General features: G+C 54.3%; 1 protein-coding gene across 5 annotated transcripts in view; it reads left to right on the forward strand.

Annotated features, from left to right (window-relative positions):
* The window catches only part of ZNF512B (zinc finger protein 512B), a 30,227-nt gene extending 12,175 nt beyond the window's left edge, over positions 1–18,052 (forward strand). For 3 of the 5 annotated variants that reach the window (XM_085079446.1, XM_085079445.1, XM_085079449.1), the window contains 8 exons: positions 1,598–1,690; positions 2,533–2,631; positions 3,274–3,561; positions 4,140–4,331; positions 10,606–10,707; positions 11,700–11,762; positions 13,709–13,807; positions 14,145–18,052. In XM_085079446.1, the coding sequence (XP_084935572.1) occupies positions 1,598–1,690; positions 2,533–2,631; positions 3,274–3,561; positions 4,140–4,331; positions 10,606–10,707; positions 11,700–11,762; positions 13,709–13,807; positions 14,145–14,438 (1,230 nt within the window). In that variant the 3' untranslated portion in view covers positions 14,439–18,052. The remainder of the gene's footprint in view (positions 1–1,597; positions 1,691–2,532; positions 2,632–3,273; positions 3,562–4,139; positions 4,332–10,605; positions 10,708–11,699; positions 11,763–13,708; positions 13,808–14,144) is intronic. The other 2 variants (XM_085079448.1, XM_085079447.1) reach the window with 2 other exon arrangements.
* The last annotated feature ends 364 nt before the right edge of the window (positions 18,053–18,416 follow it).

Here is an 18,416-nt window from a genome sequence, read left to right on the forward strand (position 1 = left end):
GATGACTTGCTGAGCACAGCTCTGCTTGAGCAGTCAGAGGTGTGTTCCCTGCTGGAAATATGCCAGCGGGTGTTCAGCCGAGAATTTGGGGCTCCAGCCCTTGGAGTGTGTGTTCTGTCACCCTTCCTGAGAGGGACAGTCCTTGCCAGAGCTTGCTGTGCTGGTCTGGGAGCTGGGATGCTTCACAGAATGCCAGACAGTCCCTAAGCTCCAGGTGTGTGTGACCACAGGTTTAGCTCTCAGCATTCTATCTCTGAGATGAACCTGTGGCACAACCTTAATGAGACCCTGCTGCTACAGGCACGTGGGATCCCTATCAGAAGCCACCCTGTGGTTCAGGCGCCCCCTCTGCTTTAATGACTGATACATTCCTTAGCTGGACAATGGAAAAAGTGCAGGCTCCTGAAACTCTTATAAAAAATGGAAATTGGTTTCTCTGTTCCATGCTTGTCACTGAGCAGTCTGCACCTGTTTCCTTTGGTTTCTGAAAGGAAATAAGGGATGGAGAGGATTGCAACATGCCTGGGCCTGAAGAAGGCAAGGGCAGTTATATCCTCCTGGTATCCCAGGTGGGAGGGCTTGTTGGAATGTGGACATGGTATGTTTTTAAGGGTTGACCAGATGAGTAAATCCCAAATTGGCTGGTAGTGGCATCTGATGAGTCAAGGAGCTGTTAGCATACATCTTGTTAAGATCAAGTGCTTGGATGTGGAACAAGGTTAACTGATGGGAGCACAGGTACCATGAGTCACTCCCAACTGGCTGCAGTGAGTCTATTTTTCATTGTCCCAGAGTTCCATAATGAGGAGAGATTTGCAGATCTATCTTCATTGCCTCTCCAGCTTTTACTCCAGTCTTGATTGAAGGGAGAGTGGTGAAGGTGAAGCATCCTGCAGGAGAAGCAGGAATGACTATGGCTGACCAGGCACTGGTTCCCTGTTGAGATACTCTGTCTCTTGGTGCCCAAAGCATGAACCTCCTGAGTCAGTAAATTCTGGTCCCTGCCCCAGAAAAAGTCAAGATCTGCTCACACACTGTGCAAGTTCCCTTCATACCTCAGGGTGTGCAGTTAATGCATCTCCCCAGGCACTTGGGAGGCTGAGTTGGGTCCAACAGCAGGGCAGTATGAGGCAGGAAGTATCCTCCTGTGATTGTGACCTTAATTTCACACAGCCCAGGCACCCAGAAATTACACTGTACGCCAGCATCTGTCTTAGTTAATAGGGCTGCACAGCACAGTCTAGTGACATTGGTAGATCAAAGCTTCTTCTCTCTCCTAACCCTTTAACAGGAAGAGTAAGACACCAGATCCAGATGTTTTCAGCCAGTGAGGCTTTAAATCTAAATCCAAAATGGAATGTTTTCCAAAAATTGGGGCATGTGGGTTTGATAACAGTATCCAGGACAACAGAGAGAAAGCTCTGAGCTGCAGGCTGTCACAGACTAGGATAGGGAACAGGGACACTGTGTTGCCTGCTGGGTCCCACCACTGGGTACTGCTGCAGCAACAGCCACCCATGGGGTTATACTGACCAGCAGCAGCCACAGCCCTTGGAAGGATGTGGCCTCTCTTGTGACTTGTCTTTAATTCCTTCAGCTGCAGGATGCCCTGAAGTGTCAGCACTGCAAAAAGCAGTTCAAGTCCAAAGCTGGGCTGAATTACCACACCATGGCTGAACATGTCAGCAAGGTAAGGGAACTGGGCTGTGCTTGTCTCGTGCCTCCTTCCTCCATGCAGGTGATGAAGCCATCCACCAAAACTCCTCTTTCCATGATCTTTGTAAAGGAGGGATCCACCTTTGTAGCATTTCACACACTGCTCAGCCTGGATGGTGGCCTTCCCCCTTCCTGCCAAGGAAAGCATTTCCTTCCCAGGTAGTGAGTTAGGCTCATGTTGATCCTGATAAGTAGAGCAGAGGACTGGAAAAATAAAACAGGATTTCAGATCCCAGCATGGGGGAAGATCCGGTGAGTATGCTCAGGCAGATTTTGAGTGACAAAGCTCTGCCTCCAAAACCGTGCTTGCAGATCTGGGACTGATGGGTTCTGCCTTGCGACAAATCTCAGAATCTGGTCTTCAGCTCTCCATTGTGCATGGGAGAAGCAGCCACAACATTTATCATGAATAAAATTTTGCTGGCATTAGTTTAGATGCTGTTCTAAAACTCTGGTTGTGTGCATCTCTGAGATACCAGGGCAAGGCATAACTGCATTTCTATATGTCCCGTGCTTACCAGTTGTGACTTGTCTTTTACCTGTGCCTTAATCTCCTGCTCTTCAGTCTTACTGGTGAATCCTCCGTGCAGGAACTGCTCCTGGATTTCTCAGCTGGCCCTTTGGGTGCAATCACAGGAAAGGCATGAGCAGATCCAGCACGTAACAGCAAAGCAGTGGGAGATCCAGCTCTCCTAACAAGAGGTTCCCTCCAGCCCAGGCAGCTCTCTGCAAAGCAGGGGTTTACCATCCACTCCTGGCACAGAGGACATGAGTAAATGGTTGACTCTGTCGCTTCTGTTACTTCCTTGTTTCCAGCCTGTTCCTGTGGAAACCGCTGGACTTGGTGAACAGGAAGAGCGGGAAAGGCTGAGGAAAGTGCTAAAGCAGATGGGAAAACTGAAATGCCCCAATGAGGTACGAGAACAATTCTTGTTTCTCGTTCTGTGAAAAGCTGGAAGGATTGAGTCCCATGCAGAGGAGGACATGTTCTCTCCAGGCATCCGTTGGCATGTGCTCGACATTTCCACCTTAGCTCAGCCATCCCAATCCCTGTCCCACTGGCTCTGTTCACTCCACCAATGGGACAGCCCGGCAGGAGGGTGGGCACAGGGCAGACCAAGGAGTGCTGGAGGGCAGGTTCTGCTTCCTGAGCTCAGAGAGGGGCACAGCCTGTCCTGAGCACAGTGTAAAACCAAACCAAACCACACCAAAACCAGAGCCAAGCTGGTTGCAGACAAGTCACGAACAGGTAAGGGAGGCGTGTGGCAGAGGTTTGTCCCGTGGGTGCTTTGCTCTCTGTGCAGGCAATGCCTCTCCAGTGCCTTCCCCTCCTGCTGCCCGCTGTGTGTCTTTGTGTTGGGGCTGGGAGTGCCTGGGGCAGGGACTGCTCCTCCCATCGCTCCAGGGCGCTGTCCTGCTGTGCATGGCTCTGTGGGGACTGTCAAATTCCCCAGCGTGCAGCATTCTCCTCAGGGAGAGATGGCACCCCTGCTTTTTCCACATGGGCACATGAAGCCTCAGCCCTCCTTAACCCTGCCCTTCTCCCCATCTCCATAGGGTTGCGTGGCCAATTTCTCCAGCCTGATGGGCTACCAGTACCACCAGAAGCGGTGTGGGAAGCAGCTCACTGAGGCCGACAAGCCCGTGTTCAGCTGCCCACACTGTGGCAAGAAGTACAAATCCAAGGCAGGCCACGACTATCATGTGCGGTCAGAACACACGGCCTCGGTGAGCCCCCCGGACACCTCTGCTGCCCGAGGAGCGGGGCCATCCCCCCCCGGGGGGGACTGCAGAGCTGCGGAGCCTGTGGGCAGGACAGAGCCGGGCAGGGCCGGGCCGGGCAAGGCAGGTGCAGACGTCGGGCCGGTGTTGTTTTCTCCCTCAAATCACCATGCACGTGTGTTGTACTGTGCAGTGTCAGGGGGAACAGAGTACATCCCCCCTCCACCCCTTAAAAAACGCTGTTTATGGGAATGGTTAGCAGCCTTCCCTTTCCCCAGTGCCCACAGAGCTGTGCTCCAGCCCACCTTGGATCCATGCTTTGCAGTGAAAAAAACCCCAGACCTCAGGCCGCTCCCTCACGAGCGCCGGCTGCTTGCCAGTGCTGGGGTGGCAGGATCTGTCCCTGGGGAGCATCCCTTTCTGTTCTGCTGATCCCTACTGACAGTGCATCTGATGCTAATCACTCCCTAACTCTAATAACTGGAGACATTTATACATGTGGGATCATGGAGGGACACAGTCTGTGGCTGCTGCTGCCTGCTGGGCTGAGGGAGGCGGGTGCTCCCCTTGCTCCCATGCTCCGTGCAGAGGCACAAAGCAGGTCTGGAAACACACAGCCCAAATCCCAGCATCCCCACCTCATCGCCGGAGAGCTCGCTGGTTCTCTCATCATGCCCTTCCTGACTCTGTCTCTGTTGCAGCCTCCAGAGGAGCCAGAGGTGAAGCCAGAGCCTGGTCCCGTAGAGGATTTTGAGAGAACCCCGAGCGGCCGCATCCGCCGGACATCGGCCCAAGTAGCCGTCTTCCACCTCCAGGAGATAGCAGAGGACGAGCTCGCCAGGGATTGGACCAAGCGGAGGATGAAGGATGACCTGGTGCCTGAAACGAAGCGGGTGAGCAGCCTTTAGTTCTCCTTTTGTTTTTGCACTAGCCGTACACAGATCCTGGGATTCCAGCCTGGCCCCAGCTGTACACGGAGATTCCAGGATTCTAGCCTGGCCCCAGCTGGTTGAGGGCTCACGTGTCTCACTTGCTGTGCCTTAAATCAATTAGCTGTGATGGCAGATTTATTGCTGAAGAGCCCACCCAGCAGAGGCTGAGCTGCTGTGGTCTGGAGGCTCTCAGCAGCAGGCAGCTGTGCCCTTTGGAGCAAGAGGTGGTGCACTGGGGAGATCAGGGTCTGGCCCAGAGAGTGTTGGCGAGGGAGGTCAGTTCTGGTCCATGCTGAGCAGGGAAGCAGGGGCTGGCAGCCAAGAGGAGCACGTGAAGAGAGCATATCAGATCTGAAACCATTTCCCTTGTGCTGTCAGAGAGCAAAGATGCCCCAGGCGGAATTCCCTCCCTTCCACATCTCTTCCTTAACTTCTGGGAGACACTTTCCTGGGGGTAAAGGGCCTGCAGCATCCCACAGCAGTGCTGCTGGGAGCAGAGGAAGGCAGAGAATGGAGGCAGGGCTGTGCCCCACAGGCTCCAGCAGCGATGCACTCGTGGCTCAGTGCTGTGGGGTCTGCACAGGGCCCCAGCAGGCTTGAGCTTTTTGTAGGCATTGGAGTGAGTACACATTAAACCAAACCTCCCTTCTGGCTGTGGGAGGAGGTGATTATTCCTGGGAGTTTCCTAAAACTGAAATTCCCTCTAGGTATGCTCCTTCTGGACTATAAAAGGAATGAAGCAGCAGTAAATCATAAACCTTTTCAGTGTAAAGGCGGGGGGAAAGAGTGGGAGTAGGGGCTTTTTTCTTTTGCCAAGAATCAATGCAGAGCTCTCCTGCAAGTCTCTGCGTGAGCTGCAGACTGTTTCCTGAACAGGGGACTGCAGTTAGGTGCCAAGCCTATTCCCTGCTCTGAACAGTTGGGCATCTCTTGTCCAGTGCTCTGAAATTCACCCTGGCAAGATATTGGGCATATTGCAGAGGTGGGAGTGAGGATCAGAGGGCATCAGGACAGTGTGCATAATCCCAGCCCAGGGGACCTACCCTCCAGCTTGGAGAAGGGCTGTGGCTCAGCCCAGGAAAAGGGGTGGCAGGACAGCAGAGCTTGAGCCTTCCTGTTCCCACAGCCTGTCCCATGCTGTCCTGGTACCTGTGTGTGCTCAGCATGGTCTTACAGAGACCCAAAGAAGCTCAGCCCAGCTCAGCTCTGGTCTGCACATGGTGGGCAGCTGGAAAACCAGCACGGGAACAAACAAGCAGCTTCTTTACCCCCGTTGGCATCCCAGTGAGGCACTGGCACAGAAGGGGATCCAGCTGCAGCGCTGCCATCTACCTTGAGGCAGAGCTGGGCATTTTATGGCCAAAACTGCTTGCAAACTTTTTATTTTCCCAGTGCTTGGTGTTGCCATTGTTGGTTTCCAGATGACTTCAGCTGCAATGCATTAATAACACAAAAAAACCAAGCCCAAAGTAGCTGTTTCATTTCAAATATTGTGGGAGAAGAGGTGTGCTGATCTATTCTCCCCTCTCATGTCTCAGCTCTTGTGTTCTTCTCTTTCCTCTTGGAATTCTTCCCTTTACTCATGACTTTGGGTATTTTCTGTTTGAATTGAGGGAGCAGCTTGGACTCCAGGCCAGGACAAGGGGCACATGCTCAAGCTGACATACAAAGGCATCATAAAGGTGTCAGCACTGGCGTAATTGCTCCATGAAATGCTGGTGGGTTTTTTTAATGAGACATTTCTTGTGTTCAGGGTCTGATTGTTTAAGTTTAACTGAGCCCCATCTCAGTGCTAAAAAGCAAAGAATTGCGGTGAAGTTGGCAGAAGCAGCTTGCATAGAAGATGGGCAGGGGGGGACTTGGATCAGCTCCCACATGGCAAAACAAGGCTCTTGGGTTGCAGGATCAAGAGACCTTAGGCTCTGCATGAAATCCCACATGGATTCTGGAGGAAGTCAGTGCAGTGGGTGAATCTGTACATAGCTGTGCATGTGCCTGTGGGTACGTCTTGCAGTGACTGTCACGTTCCCTTGACAACACTTCATAATCTGTTCAGTCTATGACATTTTTTCTTGACGAGCGATGCTGAGAGGAGGTGGGAGGTAGGTTCTGCCCAGGGAGGCTGGTGGGAGCTTGCTGATTTCAGCACGCTCTGAGCTGCTCTGCTGAGCCACTGTTTGCATTGCTCAGGACCGTTCTGCATTTACAAGTTGCTTCAGTTCAGGGTGTGGAAAAAACCTCCCAGCAAGTGCCCAGTTTGACCTCATTACAGCCCCAAAACAAAACTTCCCTCAGAACTGCCTGTGTGACAGCCTTGTGCTACATGGGAAGCTCAGAGAAGCCAACAGTGTCCCCATGTCCCCATGCCACCATGGGGTGGCCGTCCCTGAAGGAGCTGACAGCCCAGAGCCACTGGAGCAGCAGGAAGATAAACATCAGTTCACCATGACCAGGGCACTGGGACTGATGGGAACTGATGGAATTCCCAGGAGAGCCACGACACCACCACCTCTTCTTCCCCCTGAGCCGTACCCAGCCACTGGGAGTACACTGCCAGGCCTGCAGACCCCCTACTGGATGTGGAGAGAAGTTGGATATCAGGGATCAGCAGCAGATTGCAGCTGCTCCTTCACCTTTTCAGCAAGCCCTAGGGATTTCTAGGATTCCAGAGGGACAGATGCTTCCCCACTCTGGTCTGTAACCACTGGTGGATGGATACACTCAAATTTGTTACAGCGCAAGACAAGCTTCATCCCTGAACTCCCAAGTTCCCCACCATGGTCCCAGCAGTCAGTGTGGATTTCAAGGGAGCTGCTGAAGAAAGCCACCCCTCTCCATCCCTTTTCCAGGCAGCAAAACTTCCTCCCAGGGGAAGGCACAGCTCCTCAGCAATCTGATGGGATACAGGGGTTCACAGCCTCACGGCAGGAACGGCCCCACTGTGGCCACATTGCAGCCAGTCCTAGCCAGGAAGAGGGATGCTGGCTTTGGATCCCGTTGGTGGCCTGTGGTGGGATGCGTTCGCCTTTCCCCAGGAGGATGGATTCCTTCACACCAAAGCAATGGCATCAGAATAAACGATTGCTGCTCGATCCCAGGCCCTGCGCTGCCTTCGGTCTGCGCTAACCAAATCCAGCATTTCTAAATATACACTGGAGTCTTATTTTCTCGCTCCGATCTTTATTTGCCTCCAGATAAGCTGAAACAGATGGGGTGTTTCACAACAGCCGCTTGCTGGGGATGTCAGATGGGGAAGGGCACACCCCTGCTGCTTTTCTGGGAAAAATCCCCTCTCCAGAAGCTCCGTGAAGATGATGCCGACCCTCCTCTGGCCTTTGCTGGGGCTGTCGCCTGCCCATGAGCAGCCTTGAGGCTGCAGGTTCCCAGCTCATGGCAGTAGGCTCTGGGATATGGTGGGGGATGAGAAACAACCTCCTCAAGCGGAGGGAAGAGGCATCTTAGAGGCAGAAGGGGAGAAAATGCTGTGGAAATCCCAGTTTCAGAGTGTGATGCTTTGGTGGTAGAGCTTGAGGTGAGGTTTCTTGCTTCGGGGTGCTGGAGGTTGTGATGGGCTCCTGCAGCCCAGGCAGCTGCCATGCCACAAGGGAGGGTGCAGAGTTCCACTGTGGGATACATGGATACCCCATTTGTCTCCCCATGTCTTGGGGTCTCAGTGTTGGTGCAGGGTGCACCCATGGAGTCTGCACATCCCCTTGGAGTCTGGTGCCATGGGGTGCCAGGGATCTGGAGCAAAGGGCAGCCATAGGCCAGTCATAAAGCTAAAGGGGAAAAGTCATCTCCAGGCTTGAGGTTTTGTACTGGAACCAGGATAAATTCCAGAGCAGAAGACGTTGGCTTGGGTTTGTCCCCCAAAACAATGGCCCTGCAATCCAGGCGGGAGCCAGGCTGAGCCCTGCAGACTCATAGCACTGGTGGGCAAACCGGATCCCAGCTCCAGCTGCAGGGCTGAGTCCATCCTTCCTCCCCTTGCTCAGCAGGGCTGGCATGGTGTGACCCTCCTGTGGGACCTGGCTGCCAGCCAGCACCCCTGGGTGCATTTTGCCTTCACAACATCATCCACAACTTCCACAGAATGATGGGAGAACTGTGCTTTGTGCTGGGGATCTGGGTCAGGCTTTGGGGGCGCTCATCGGCTGAGACATCCCGCATGGTTCTCATTTACTGCGATATATTTTGGGGAAGGGGAGAGCTGTCTAGGGAGCAGAGAGGATTGAAATATGAAAGTTAATTAAATAAAACCGTCAGTCAAAGGAAACAAACCTTCCCAGCCCAGCATCCTTCGACTGTTCAGAAGAGATGGGCTGCAGCCAAAACCAGTTGTAGTCGTTTAATGATTTGGCCACGAAAATTTTCACTTACAGGCTGTTTGAGGAAAATAAGTGGAAAAGAAAAAAAATATAAAATATTCCATGCCTGGGGCTCCCTCTTAATAGAGACATAAAGATGACTTTGACATTCCCAGAACCACAGCGCCCTGGGAAGACATGGGATTTGCATGTTATTGTGCAGGACTGTTGGAGGAGAGCAGGGAGGGATTTTTCTCTGGAGTGGGAAAGCAGAGCAGCAGAGTCCACATCTCTGAACATCCCCCCTCGCCTCCTCCCCGGGGACATGCGGAGGGAGAGGTTGTTGCTGGGGCTGTGTGCGGTTACTGTTAATGTTTGCTCATTCATGGGATTGATTGGGTTTTAATTATGGAGGCCGTTTGGCATCCTGGCTCTCAGTATCAATGGCAAAAAGGGACTCCTGTGTTCTCCCCTGGAGGTGGCATTGCCTTCCCCGGGCTGGGGACCAAGCTCTTGGTAGATGCACCATCCCAGAGCTTCAAAGAGCTCTGCTGGCATCTCCCCCAGCCGCAAAGCACGACAGAATTGCAGCACGCTGGGCTCGGGGGAGTTTTGCACATCCACATCCGTCCTTAGCAGTGTTCACGGCGCCGTTTCACAAGGCCCTGTTCCCCTGCCCCTCACATGGAGCCCAGTGCTCCCTGCTCCAGCCATGCCCTGCCACGTGCCAAGGGGAAGGCTGCAGGGGCACATGGATCACTTCAATTGGAGAGGAAAAGAGAGGCTGGCATCTGAGCCTTTGACATCCTCCTTTGCAGGGAGGTTTGGGAACAGCTGGGGGAAGCTGGATAAAGGCAGATTCGCAGCTTTATCAGCATGTTCAGGAAAAGTCACAGCTGGAAAAGAAATCCAGCCAGCTTCCCCCCTGACTCTGAACTGCCAGCTCTGGGTCTTCGGGGAACGTTTGGCCTGGGTGTGCATCTCTGCAAGCACCTTTTGAACGTGCATCCTCTCCACTCAGCATCAATGCAGGGATGCAGTTGCATCCCATGCTCAGAGGTGCCCGTGGGGAGTGGCACGTGCTCAGGTACCCACACCTGCACTGTGCCATCTGTGGGCTCACCCAGCACTGCTCCCATTCAGGTCAAGTTTGGAGCTTTGGACCCAAACAACATCCACTCGCTCTATCAGAGCTCACCAAGGATGGGCCGGGAGTTGTGCTGGTGTGGTTTTGCAGCCCAGTGTCCCCTGTAGACCTTGGCACGGTGGCTCAGTGTCAGGCAGAGACCAGCCCTGCAGGTAGGGCCAGGCACAGTGGCTGGGAGGCCTGGAGATGCCTGGAGCTGCCACAGCTCCCTCGGCTTGTGCTGAACACGCAGAACTGGAGTTGGGAAGGCCAGCCCGCTATGCTAACCCTCAAAGTCGCTAATAAAGCGCTAATTAAAAGCACTTGGAAGGAGCAGCCCTGCCAGAAGGAGAGGCACAGACACAAGAGCCTTTCATTGTTTAACGGGTTGTGCCCATTCATCCATGGAAGGCAGCCATGGAGGCTCCTGGCCTCGTCCCCTCTGCCCAGTGTGCAGGGTTGTTTATTCCCCTGGTTATAAAACAGCAGAAGGGCTGTGCCAACACCATGCACCGAAAATGCCAGGTCCAGTCCTGGCATGGGCATGGACCGGCATGGACCCAGGAGCAGGAGCCCCTCCTCTCCTGTTTGCCAGGGACTCCTCACCGGTGGCAGGGCAGTGGGCAGAGCCATCTCTCTGCTCTGAGGTGCCCGGGGAGGGGAACAGCATCTCTGGGGGAAGCCTCCCAAGCAGTTTTCAGCTCCGATTCACTGTGGGGCGGGGCAATACCCGTGTGAAGGGGCAGGACCTCGGGCTGGCCTAAGGTGTGCAGCTCTGCTAATCGAGTGCTATTGTTCACAGCTCAATTACACCCGACCAGGGCTTCCAAAACTCAATCCCAGGCTGCTGGAAAACTGGAAGAATGAAGTGAAGGAGAAGGGCCGCATCAACTGTCCCAACAACGTAAGGATTGTCTCTGTTTTTCATGGGCCAGCTGATCTCAGTCTGCTGGAGGAAGGGGGAGTTTTTGGGGCAGAAACCCACAAAAAATGGTTTTCATTGGGCCCCCGATGACAGGGATGCTCAGACACTCGTTTCACCTCCTTTTCCTGAGCTTGCATGGTTTCCAGCCATGCCTGGTTAAAGTATGTCCCAACTTTGGGATCCTCCTGGTGTGCTCAAGCCACCAGACTTGGTGATAGGGCCACTCTTGGGCTGATGGTTCAGCATTGCCCAATTCGGCCTCTGGAGCTGCCTTTGGGAAGCTCCCAAGATCTTGACAGTCTGAAGGCTCCACATCCTGCAGAGCCTTTTGATGCAGATAACCTGCTTTTCCCAGAGTTAAGCCAGGCTGGATTTAAGCCAAGCTTGTTAAAACCCTGTGACAAGCACAGACTTCAGGGCATGGTGCGTGTGCCTCATCTCGCTGTGAAACACAGCCTTGGCCCAAGCTGACAGAGAGGTGAAACCCACCCTGGTGCTGAGCCTGGATTTATCATCCCAAACAAAGCCTTGCTAATGGGAGTTCTGAAGGAGGCTGTTCCCACAAGGCCAGGGGAGTCGGGCTGGCTAATTAATGTCATACACAGGCACTTGGAAAAGATGTTGCTCAGAAACTGGTCATGCTGCTGCCTGGGTGATTTCTCCTCTGCCTTAAGCCTCTGCTGTGGCTCCAAGAACTCCTGTAGCCCAGCAGGACCTCCCGACAGCTCACAAATGTAGGTTTTCCACGGAGACGTTTTTCAGCCCGTTGCAGGGGGATGTGGCCACATGACTCCCATTAACACTAATGGGAAACGTGTGACCAGAGCCCTCGGCGCCTCGCAGAGCATTAACCTCACACTGCTCAGCCTGGACCGGTGGCCATGCTGGCTCAGCAGGCTCCTGGCCACGGCTCAGAGGAAGACAGGGCATGAGTGGGATCATCTCAAACCCTGTGTTGTTTTTTCCTGCAGTGCTGTGAAGCCATTTACTCCAGTGTCTCGGGGCTGAAAGCTCACCTGGCCAACTGCAACAAGGTAGGTCCTGCCTTTTACACCCTTTTCTCAGAGGTGGCTTTGGTGTTAGGTTTTCTGTTCGCCCAGTTGGTTTGGAAGAAGCAAGCTAAGGGACAGTGGCACAGATGAAAGGATGGTGGCTGCTGGCAGGGCTAGCCAGGCAGTGCCAATCCCAGTGAGCTGTCACCACGCAGATGGAGGCAGAGAGGCTAGAGCTGAGCAGATGGGATGGAGGAGATGTAGCTGCAATTACAGCTCTGGGGAAAAGGTCCCGCAACACAAACTTCTCACCTGAGAGCCCAGACCTCTAACACACAGAGTGTCTTGGGAAGCAGGACTGAGCCCTCCTGCCACGTGTCCTCCTGTCCCACAGCAGCCCCTGCTCAGCTGGTCCCTGCAGCCCTCAGATCATTCACAAGCCCTTGGTTTCCCAGCGTGGCCAGCACCTCATACAGCCACACAGTAGCCACAGCAGCTCAGAGTCAAGGAGCTGAGTGTTGGAAACTGAATATTTCCTGAGGCAGGTTGGAATCAGGAGTCTTCCTCCATCGATTTGGGCAGTCCTACAGCCCCTCTGGAAGCCCAGCTGGAGAGATGCTGGTGTGCTGCCTCCTGGGATAAGTTGAGTCTGGAAAAGGGAGCTGGTTCGTGCAGAGACCAGTGCCCTGCCACTGGATGGAGCAGCCCTGAGCTCCAGTGCCCTGCAGCTGCCCTAGGGGAGGGATCAGGAGCTCAGTGTAGGTCCCTGAAATTGGAACCAAGTACGAGCTGCTAAAGCTTTATACCCTGAAACATTTCCAGCTGCAGCTTCCATTGAATGGAGCTTCCAGGAGGCAGCTCCAATACATACCCTATGGTTATTAAAAACACCAACTCCCGCACTCCTCCAGCGCTAGCGGGAACAGCAGCCCTTAATGAGATCATTTAGAAAATGGGCTACAGAGATCCGGCAGGAGAAGCTGGATTTATTAAGGATAAAAGAGCAAACATAGAAGACAGGGACAGCTCCTTCTCTGAGAGAAAATGGAGCTGGTTTCTGGCTGGTTCCATGCATAGGAAGCAGCCAGGATCTGCATGAACATTTCCATGAACCACAGAGCTGCACCCTCTGGATCTGGCACAGCTGGGGCCAGGTATTGGGAGACAGCACTGGGGAGTTGCTGTGACCCCCACACTGCCATCAGCAGGCTCCTTTCCCTTGGAGGAGAGGATTCACTTTGAATACATGTGCCAACAAATTGGGCATAAATAAATTACAGCTCCACCAGAGCTGGTCTTTGATTCCTGCTGTAAAATCCTGCAGAACTGGTTGCAATACATTAAGCCTTAGCAAGAGCAGAGGCTGCTCCCAGGCAGCACCCCATCCTCCGTGGGGATTGATGCACCAGGATTCCTGAAGCCCGGCCTGTCCTCTCCCGAAATGAGAGACCCATCTAACTCAAGATTTACAGCTATGGAGAAATTCCCAGGGAGGAAATATATGGCCCAGAGAGGCCCATCCATAACCCCCTCGTCAATAGAGAGCACATTATCTCCCGCGTGCTGTGACCTGAGGCAGAGCCGGGAGATCCGTCATCCCACCAGGGCGCTGCTGACAGGAATCCAGCAGTCACCCTGGCTCTCTGACAATGTAACAGGAAAATTAGGTGAGTGTTGGACATAAATCCAATGGTGGCTCAGTCCCAGGGTAGCACAGATCTGCTGACAGCGAGGACATGGGGTGATGGCCCCACCACCTGCTGTTGGAGACACTGGGGACAAAGGCAGCAGCACTTGCAGCGTGGACTGAAACTCAGAGAGAGGATGTGGCTGTGAGCTCCTGGCCTGGCACCGAGGCTGGCAGAGATCTGGTAGTTCAGACATGAGTGTTTATTTTGTGTCATTTTGAGGTCACTGAAGGGTCAGGGCCAGGGGAGGGCCATGCCTTGGGGCACTTTGGGCTCTGCAGGAGCTGCTGTGTCTTGCAGGGGGATCACTCAGTGGGCAAGTACCGCTGCCTCCTGTGCCAGAAGGAGTTCAGCTCTGAGAGTGGCGTCAAGTACCACATCATCAAGGCTCACTCGGAGGTAAGGAAGCAGCTGGAGCTGGGCTGGTCCCTGCTCCAGCACACACATCCTTGGGCTGTCCCTTTCCATCCATCCATCCATCCATCCATCCATCCATCCATCCATCCATGTCTGTTAAGAGCAGAGCACAGTAGCAGTTCCCAATCAGCCTGGGGGGTCCTTCCTATCCCCCTTGGTGTCCCTGATACCCCCAGGATCATTGCAGCTGCTCAGCAGCCCAGGGAGATGATGGCAGCAGGGTGAGGGGTGGGCCAGGCTCAGGTTGTGTGTGGCAGTGCTGGTTTCAGTACCTGCCCCCGGGACAGTCACTAACCCTTGTGTCACCTCACGGACACAGAACTGGTTCCGAACCTCCTCAGAGGCCAGCCGGAAAAAGAAAAACAGGGAACAGCTTTCTTCCAGCAAAGAGGAGAAAAACAAAAGCACAAACGGGAAGAAGAGGGGGAGAAAACCCAAGGAGAGGCCTCCGGAAATGTCCCCGAAGGGCAGAGAGAGTGTGGCAGCAAAGACTAATCACAAGAAAACCCTCGAGCACTGGGAAGGCTCCCGGGGCAGCCCCGAGGGGGACGAGCTCGTCCCCAAGCCCCTGAGCCAGCGGAAGGGAGGAGCCAGCAAGATGCCCGAGAAATGAGCAGCTCAGAGACTCGTCTCCGAGGATTCGTTTACAGCCCAGGGTAACAGGGTGGGGGTCTCTCCCGGTTTTATGTCCCCTCCTCCCCATCCCACCTCCCCTTGCCCCACCCTCCTCTCACCCTCTTTTTACAAAAACAAAGGAAAAAAAGAAAAAAAAAAGACAGAAAATACCAATTAACCACTTTAAACAAATCACGGACCTTGTTTCACACTGGAAAACCAACAGGATCAAGGAAGCTGGAACGTTCTCCACCCCCTGCCCATGTACATACCCCTCGGTGGGGCCCTGCTGCCTCCCCCGGCCCGTGATTCCCCTCCCCTGCGCCAAACTGGTGACGCTTGAGCGAAAGAGAAGTGCAATAGCAGCGGGGTCCCGTGGGTGGGGAGCCTCCCCGAGCGGCTCCGTGCCGGGGTGGGGAGCTGCCCACCTGTCCGGCAGCCTCCAGCTCCAGGGTGATGTTTCCAAAGATGTTTGAACCGGTCGGGCAGAGGGTCCAGCAGCAGATGCTGTGATGAGGGGAGTTGGAAGCGCTTTCCCTGCAGCCGTAGGGGAGTGTGTTCGGCAGGGACTGGCTCCGTGGGCGTCGGCTTGGCAGGGTTTGTCTGCGTGGTGCGAGGCACAGGAGGGAGCAGGGAGCGTGGCCAGGGAGTGTGGCACAGGACTGGGGGTGTGGGAGGTGTGAGCAGGAGAGGAGGCTGGTTAGGGACTGGTCAGGTTAGAGGGGTTAATGGAAAGTTGTGGGAATGCTTGTGGGCACTGTGGAGAGTGGCAGTGCAGCCATGGAGGGGTGCAGTGAGGGAGCTGTGCCTCGGTGCTTGGGCTGTGTTTGCCGGACAGAGAGTGCTGTGATGGTGGAGACATGGTGCAGTGCCAGGGTCAGGGGGAAATGGCAGCCATCGAGCTGCCCCACTGGTCTGGGGGCATTCAAGGGTAATTCAGGGTCCCGTTTTGCTCCATCCCAACAGTGGTGATCACCCAGGAGGGAGGAATGGGGTCTCAGTTCCCCAGCTGTGGCCACAGGAGGTGTGTGACAGGGACAGGGGCATCACTGAGAGACAATCACAGGTCCTACTTTAGGACGAGCCCAGTTGCTGCTCAGGCACCTCACATTCCCCTTGTCCTTTCGGGCTGTGACCCACTGTGGGGGGAGTCTCTGCTCCCAAAGATGCATCTGAGCCCCTGGTCACCTCGCTCAGGATGGCAGTGATGCCACCTCCCTGTGGTGCCATCCCTGCTTGTGCTCTTGCCCCGAGCTCTTCTTTGCTCCTGTGCTGACATCGACATTGCACCTCGCTGCAGCCCAGGGGAGCCATCCAGGACCGGGATGTGTCTGTCTCCAGACAAAACCAGGCTACCTCGGTCCTTGGGAAACGGGCATGTTTCCTCTCTGTAACAGAAAACCTTAATTTGATTTTTCCCCTATGCAGAGCCAGGAAAGAGGCATCAGAGGGGGAGCTTCTGCTTTTGCTTTAATCAATTCAAACCTCAATCCTCACTTTCCTTCGCTGCTCCTTGTCGCCCACCAGAGGCTCAGGATCAATCCCTGCTCTGAGCAGCAGCTCAGTCATAATTAACGTCCTCCACTTTCAGGTTATTCCAGCCAAGGAGGGGGGACAGTGGTGGCTGAAGCCAGGGTGGCTTCTCAGGGAGCCAGGGCTCCTGCTCTGTCCACGTTCTGGCACCTGGATCCACTATCTGCATTGCCCAGCAAGCTGGGCACTTGCCTGCAGCTGAGGGAACTACCTGAGCATTGCTGGCTGTGCCGGGCCTCAAGGCAATTAGTGAGAAAGCTTGATTAGTCACTGCGGCTCAGCCTGGTCGCTGCTTGCACTTCATTAGGTCTGTTTGGATGGTGTCACTGGGGTAGATCCTGCCTTCCTGGGGAAGGGGGAGAGCTTTGGGAGCTGTAGGACAGCCTGGAACAGCTCACAGGCAGCAGCAGGAAGGGGTGCATGGGCAGAGCTGTGGGCCTGGCACTGAAATCTCTGTGAAGGGGCAGAGGGAGCTGCTGGATCCCAAGATCATGTCCCTGCCATGGGGGAAACCCCCAGGAAAGCTCCATACCCTGGCCTGGGGAGGGGAGGTCTGGGTAGCTCGGGGTGCTGGTTTGCATGGTCAACACACAATCTCCACTGTCTCCCCTTGGGCATGGCCTGGGACTCTGTTCTCATTAACTTGCAATTAACTGGCTTCTCACTGATTAAATTACCAGGCAGCACTGTGCTCCAGGGTGGGGGGAGCCCTGGAAGCTGCTCAGGGTAGGGGAGACATGGGAAAGGGCCGTCTCGGGGTCATCATGGGGGCTGGATCAAAATACACCTCCTCTTCCATTATGAGAGTGTTGGACAGGAGCAGTGACAGCTGTAGTGGCCTCACAGAGTGACACCAGCTTGAAGGGGACCCCAGGGACCATCTGGGGTCTCAGGGCAGGCAGTGGGAGCAGAGGTCCTGGTGCTTGGGCTGTCCCTGTCACCCTCAGAGCACTCACAGCCCCAGTGAGGGGAGCACCGTGGTCAGGTGGGAATTTCTATGAGAAAGTGAAATCTTCAGGGTTTTTTTCCACCCTAAAAAGGTGTTTTCCCTGCTAGTCATCACTAGGAACATGTTCCCGCCCCCTTCTCCATGAGACATCCTTTACCCTCTTGCTTGTCAAGGGAAGGTTCCAGTGCAGTGCTGGGGTCACCAGCAGCTGCCAGTGCCACGACAGGTGAGCAGGCAGGGCCAAGTGACACCACAGTGGCATTGCTGGGGGCCAGTAGGTTGTGCCTCTTCAGGTGCTGCCAGCGAGGCAGCACCAGAGGGGAAACCACTTTGATCCAGAGGGACAGGCAGAGACTGTGGGACCAGATGGGGGACGAGCTGTCCTGTCTGCTTCCATCCCCTCACCTGTGGGATTTGGTCACTCTGAGCACAGTGGCACTGTGGTCTAGCACCTCCACTGTTGGGGAAACCAACCATGCCATCACCTGTGTCCCCAAGTAAAGGGCTAAACCTGCATGGGAGCAGGGATGGACTGCAACCCTGTGGGAAGACCTCATGGAAAGCTTGGATCACGGGGGGCTGCTGTGGCTGGGGATCCCTTGGCACTGACACTGTGCCCTGGCAAGGTTGGCTGTGCCACACCAGCTTCAGTCACTGTGGATGGTGCTGCCTGGGCCTGGAGCATCTCTCACCCCCAGGAACTTTGGGAGCATTTTGTTCTTTTCTTTCTCTCCTCGTGACACCCATCCCACGGCATACCCGAATGTTTCTCGTCGATGCCAGTTATTAGTGCATAAGTGTATTTTGGGGAAAAAATTAAAACAGAAAAAAAAAAAACAAAAAAAGGAAAAAAATGAATTTTCAATTTATCACTTGTAACCATATATATAAATATATAAATATATATATTAAAAAGTGTTTATTTGCAAAAAATAAAATTGTTTTAACGGTAAACTATCTTATAATAAACTCCCAATTTGTGATGATCTGTTCTTTTGTTAATCATTGACAAATCCTCAGTTGGAGAGTACTGTCCGAGCAGCTCCGAGCAGCCGAGCAGCGCCGAGGCGCTCCCTGTACTGTATGTATGAAACAGCTGTATCGAATAAATGGTTATTGATTTTTTATTAGCACTGTCGTCAGCATTATTGGGCAGTTCGGTGGGAGGGTTGGACATGGGATCTGGTGGGTTTGGATTTGTCCTTCCTGAGGGGGATGGAGTTTGCAGCCAGCAACCCAGGGGTACCCTCAAAACCGGGATGGGCAAGGTGAGGACTGGTGATGTTTCCTGCAGCAGCCTTCAGCACAGCTGGCAATCCTGGTTCCAGGAGGATCCACGGTGCCCACAGCCCAGCTGCCCCCCACTCCCATGGTAGAAATCCCCCCTAAAGCTGCTCCCAAACCACCAGCAGTGTCTCCTGGCCCCAGCGGCCACATCCAGCCCAGGACCTCTCCTCTCTGGGGAGTTCTGCGGGACCCGGGGCCACCCCCAGG

Source organism: Lichenostomus cassidix, chromosome 20 (genome assembly GCF_008360975.1).
Source record: "Lichenostomus cassidix isolate B80296 chromosome 20, HeHo_3.0, whole genome shotgun sequence".
Lineage (NCBI taxonomy): Eukaryota > Metazoa > Chordata > Aves > Passeriformes > Meliphagidae > Lichenostomus > Lichenostomus cassidix.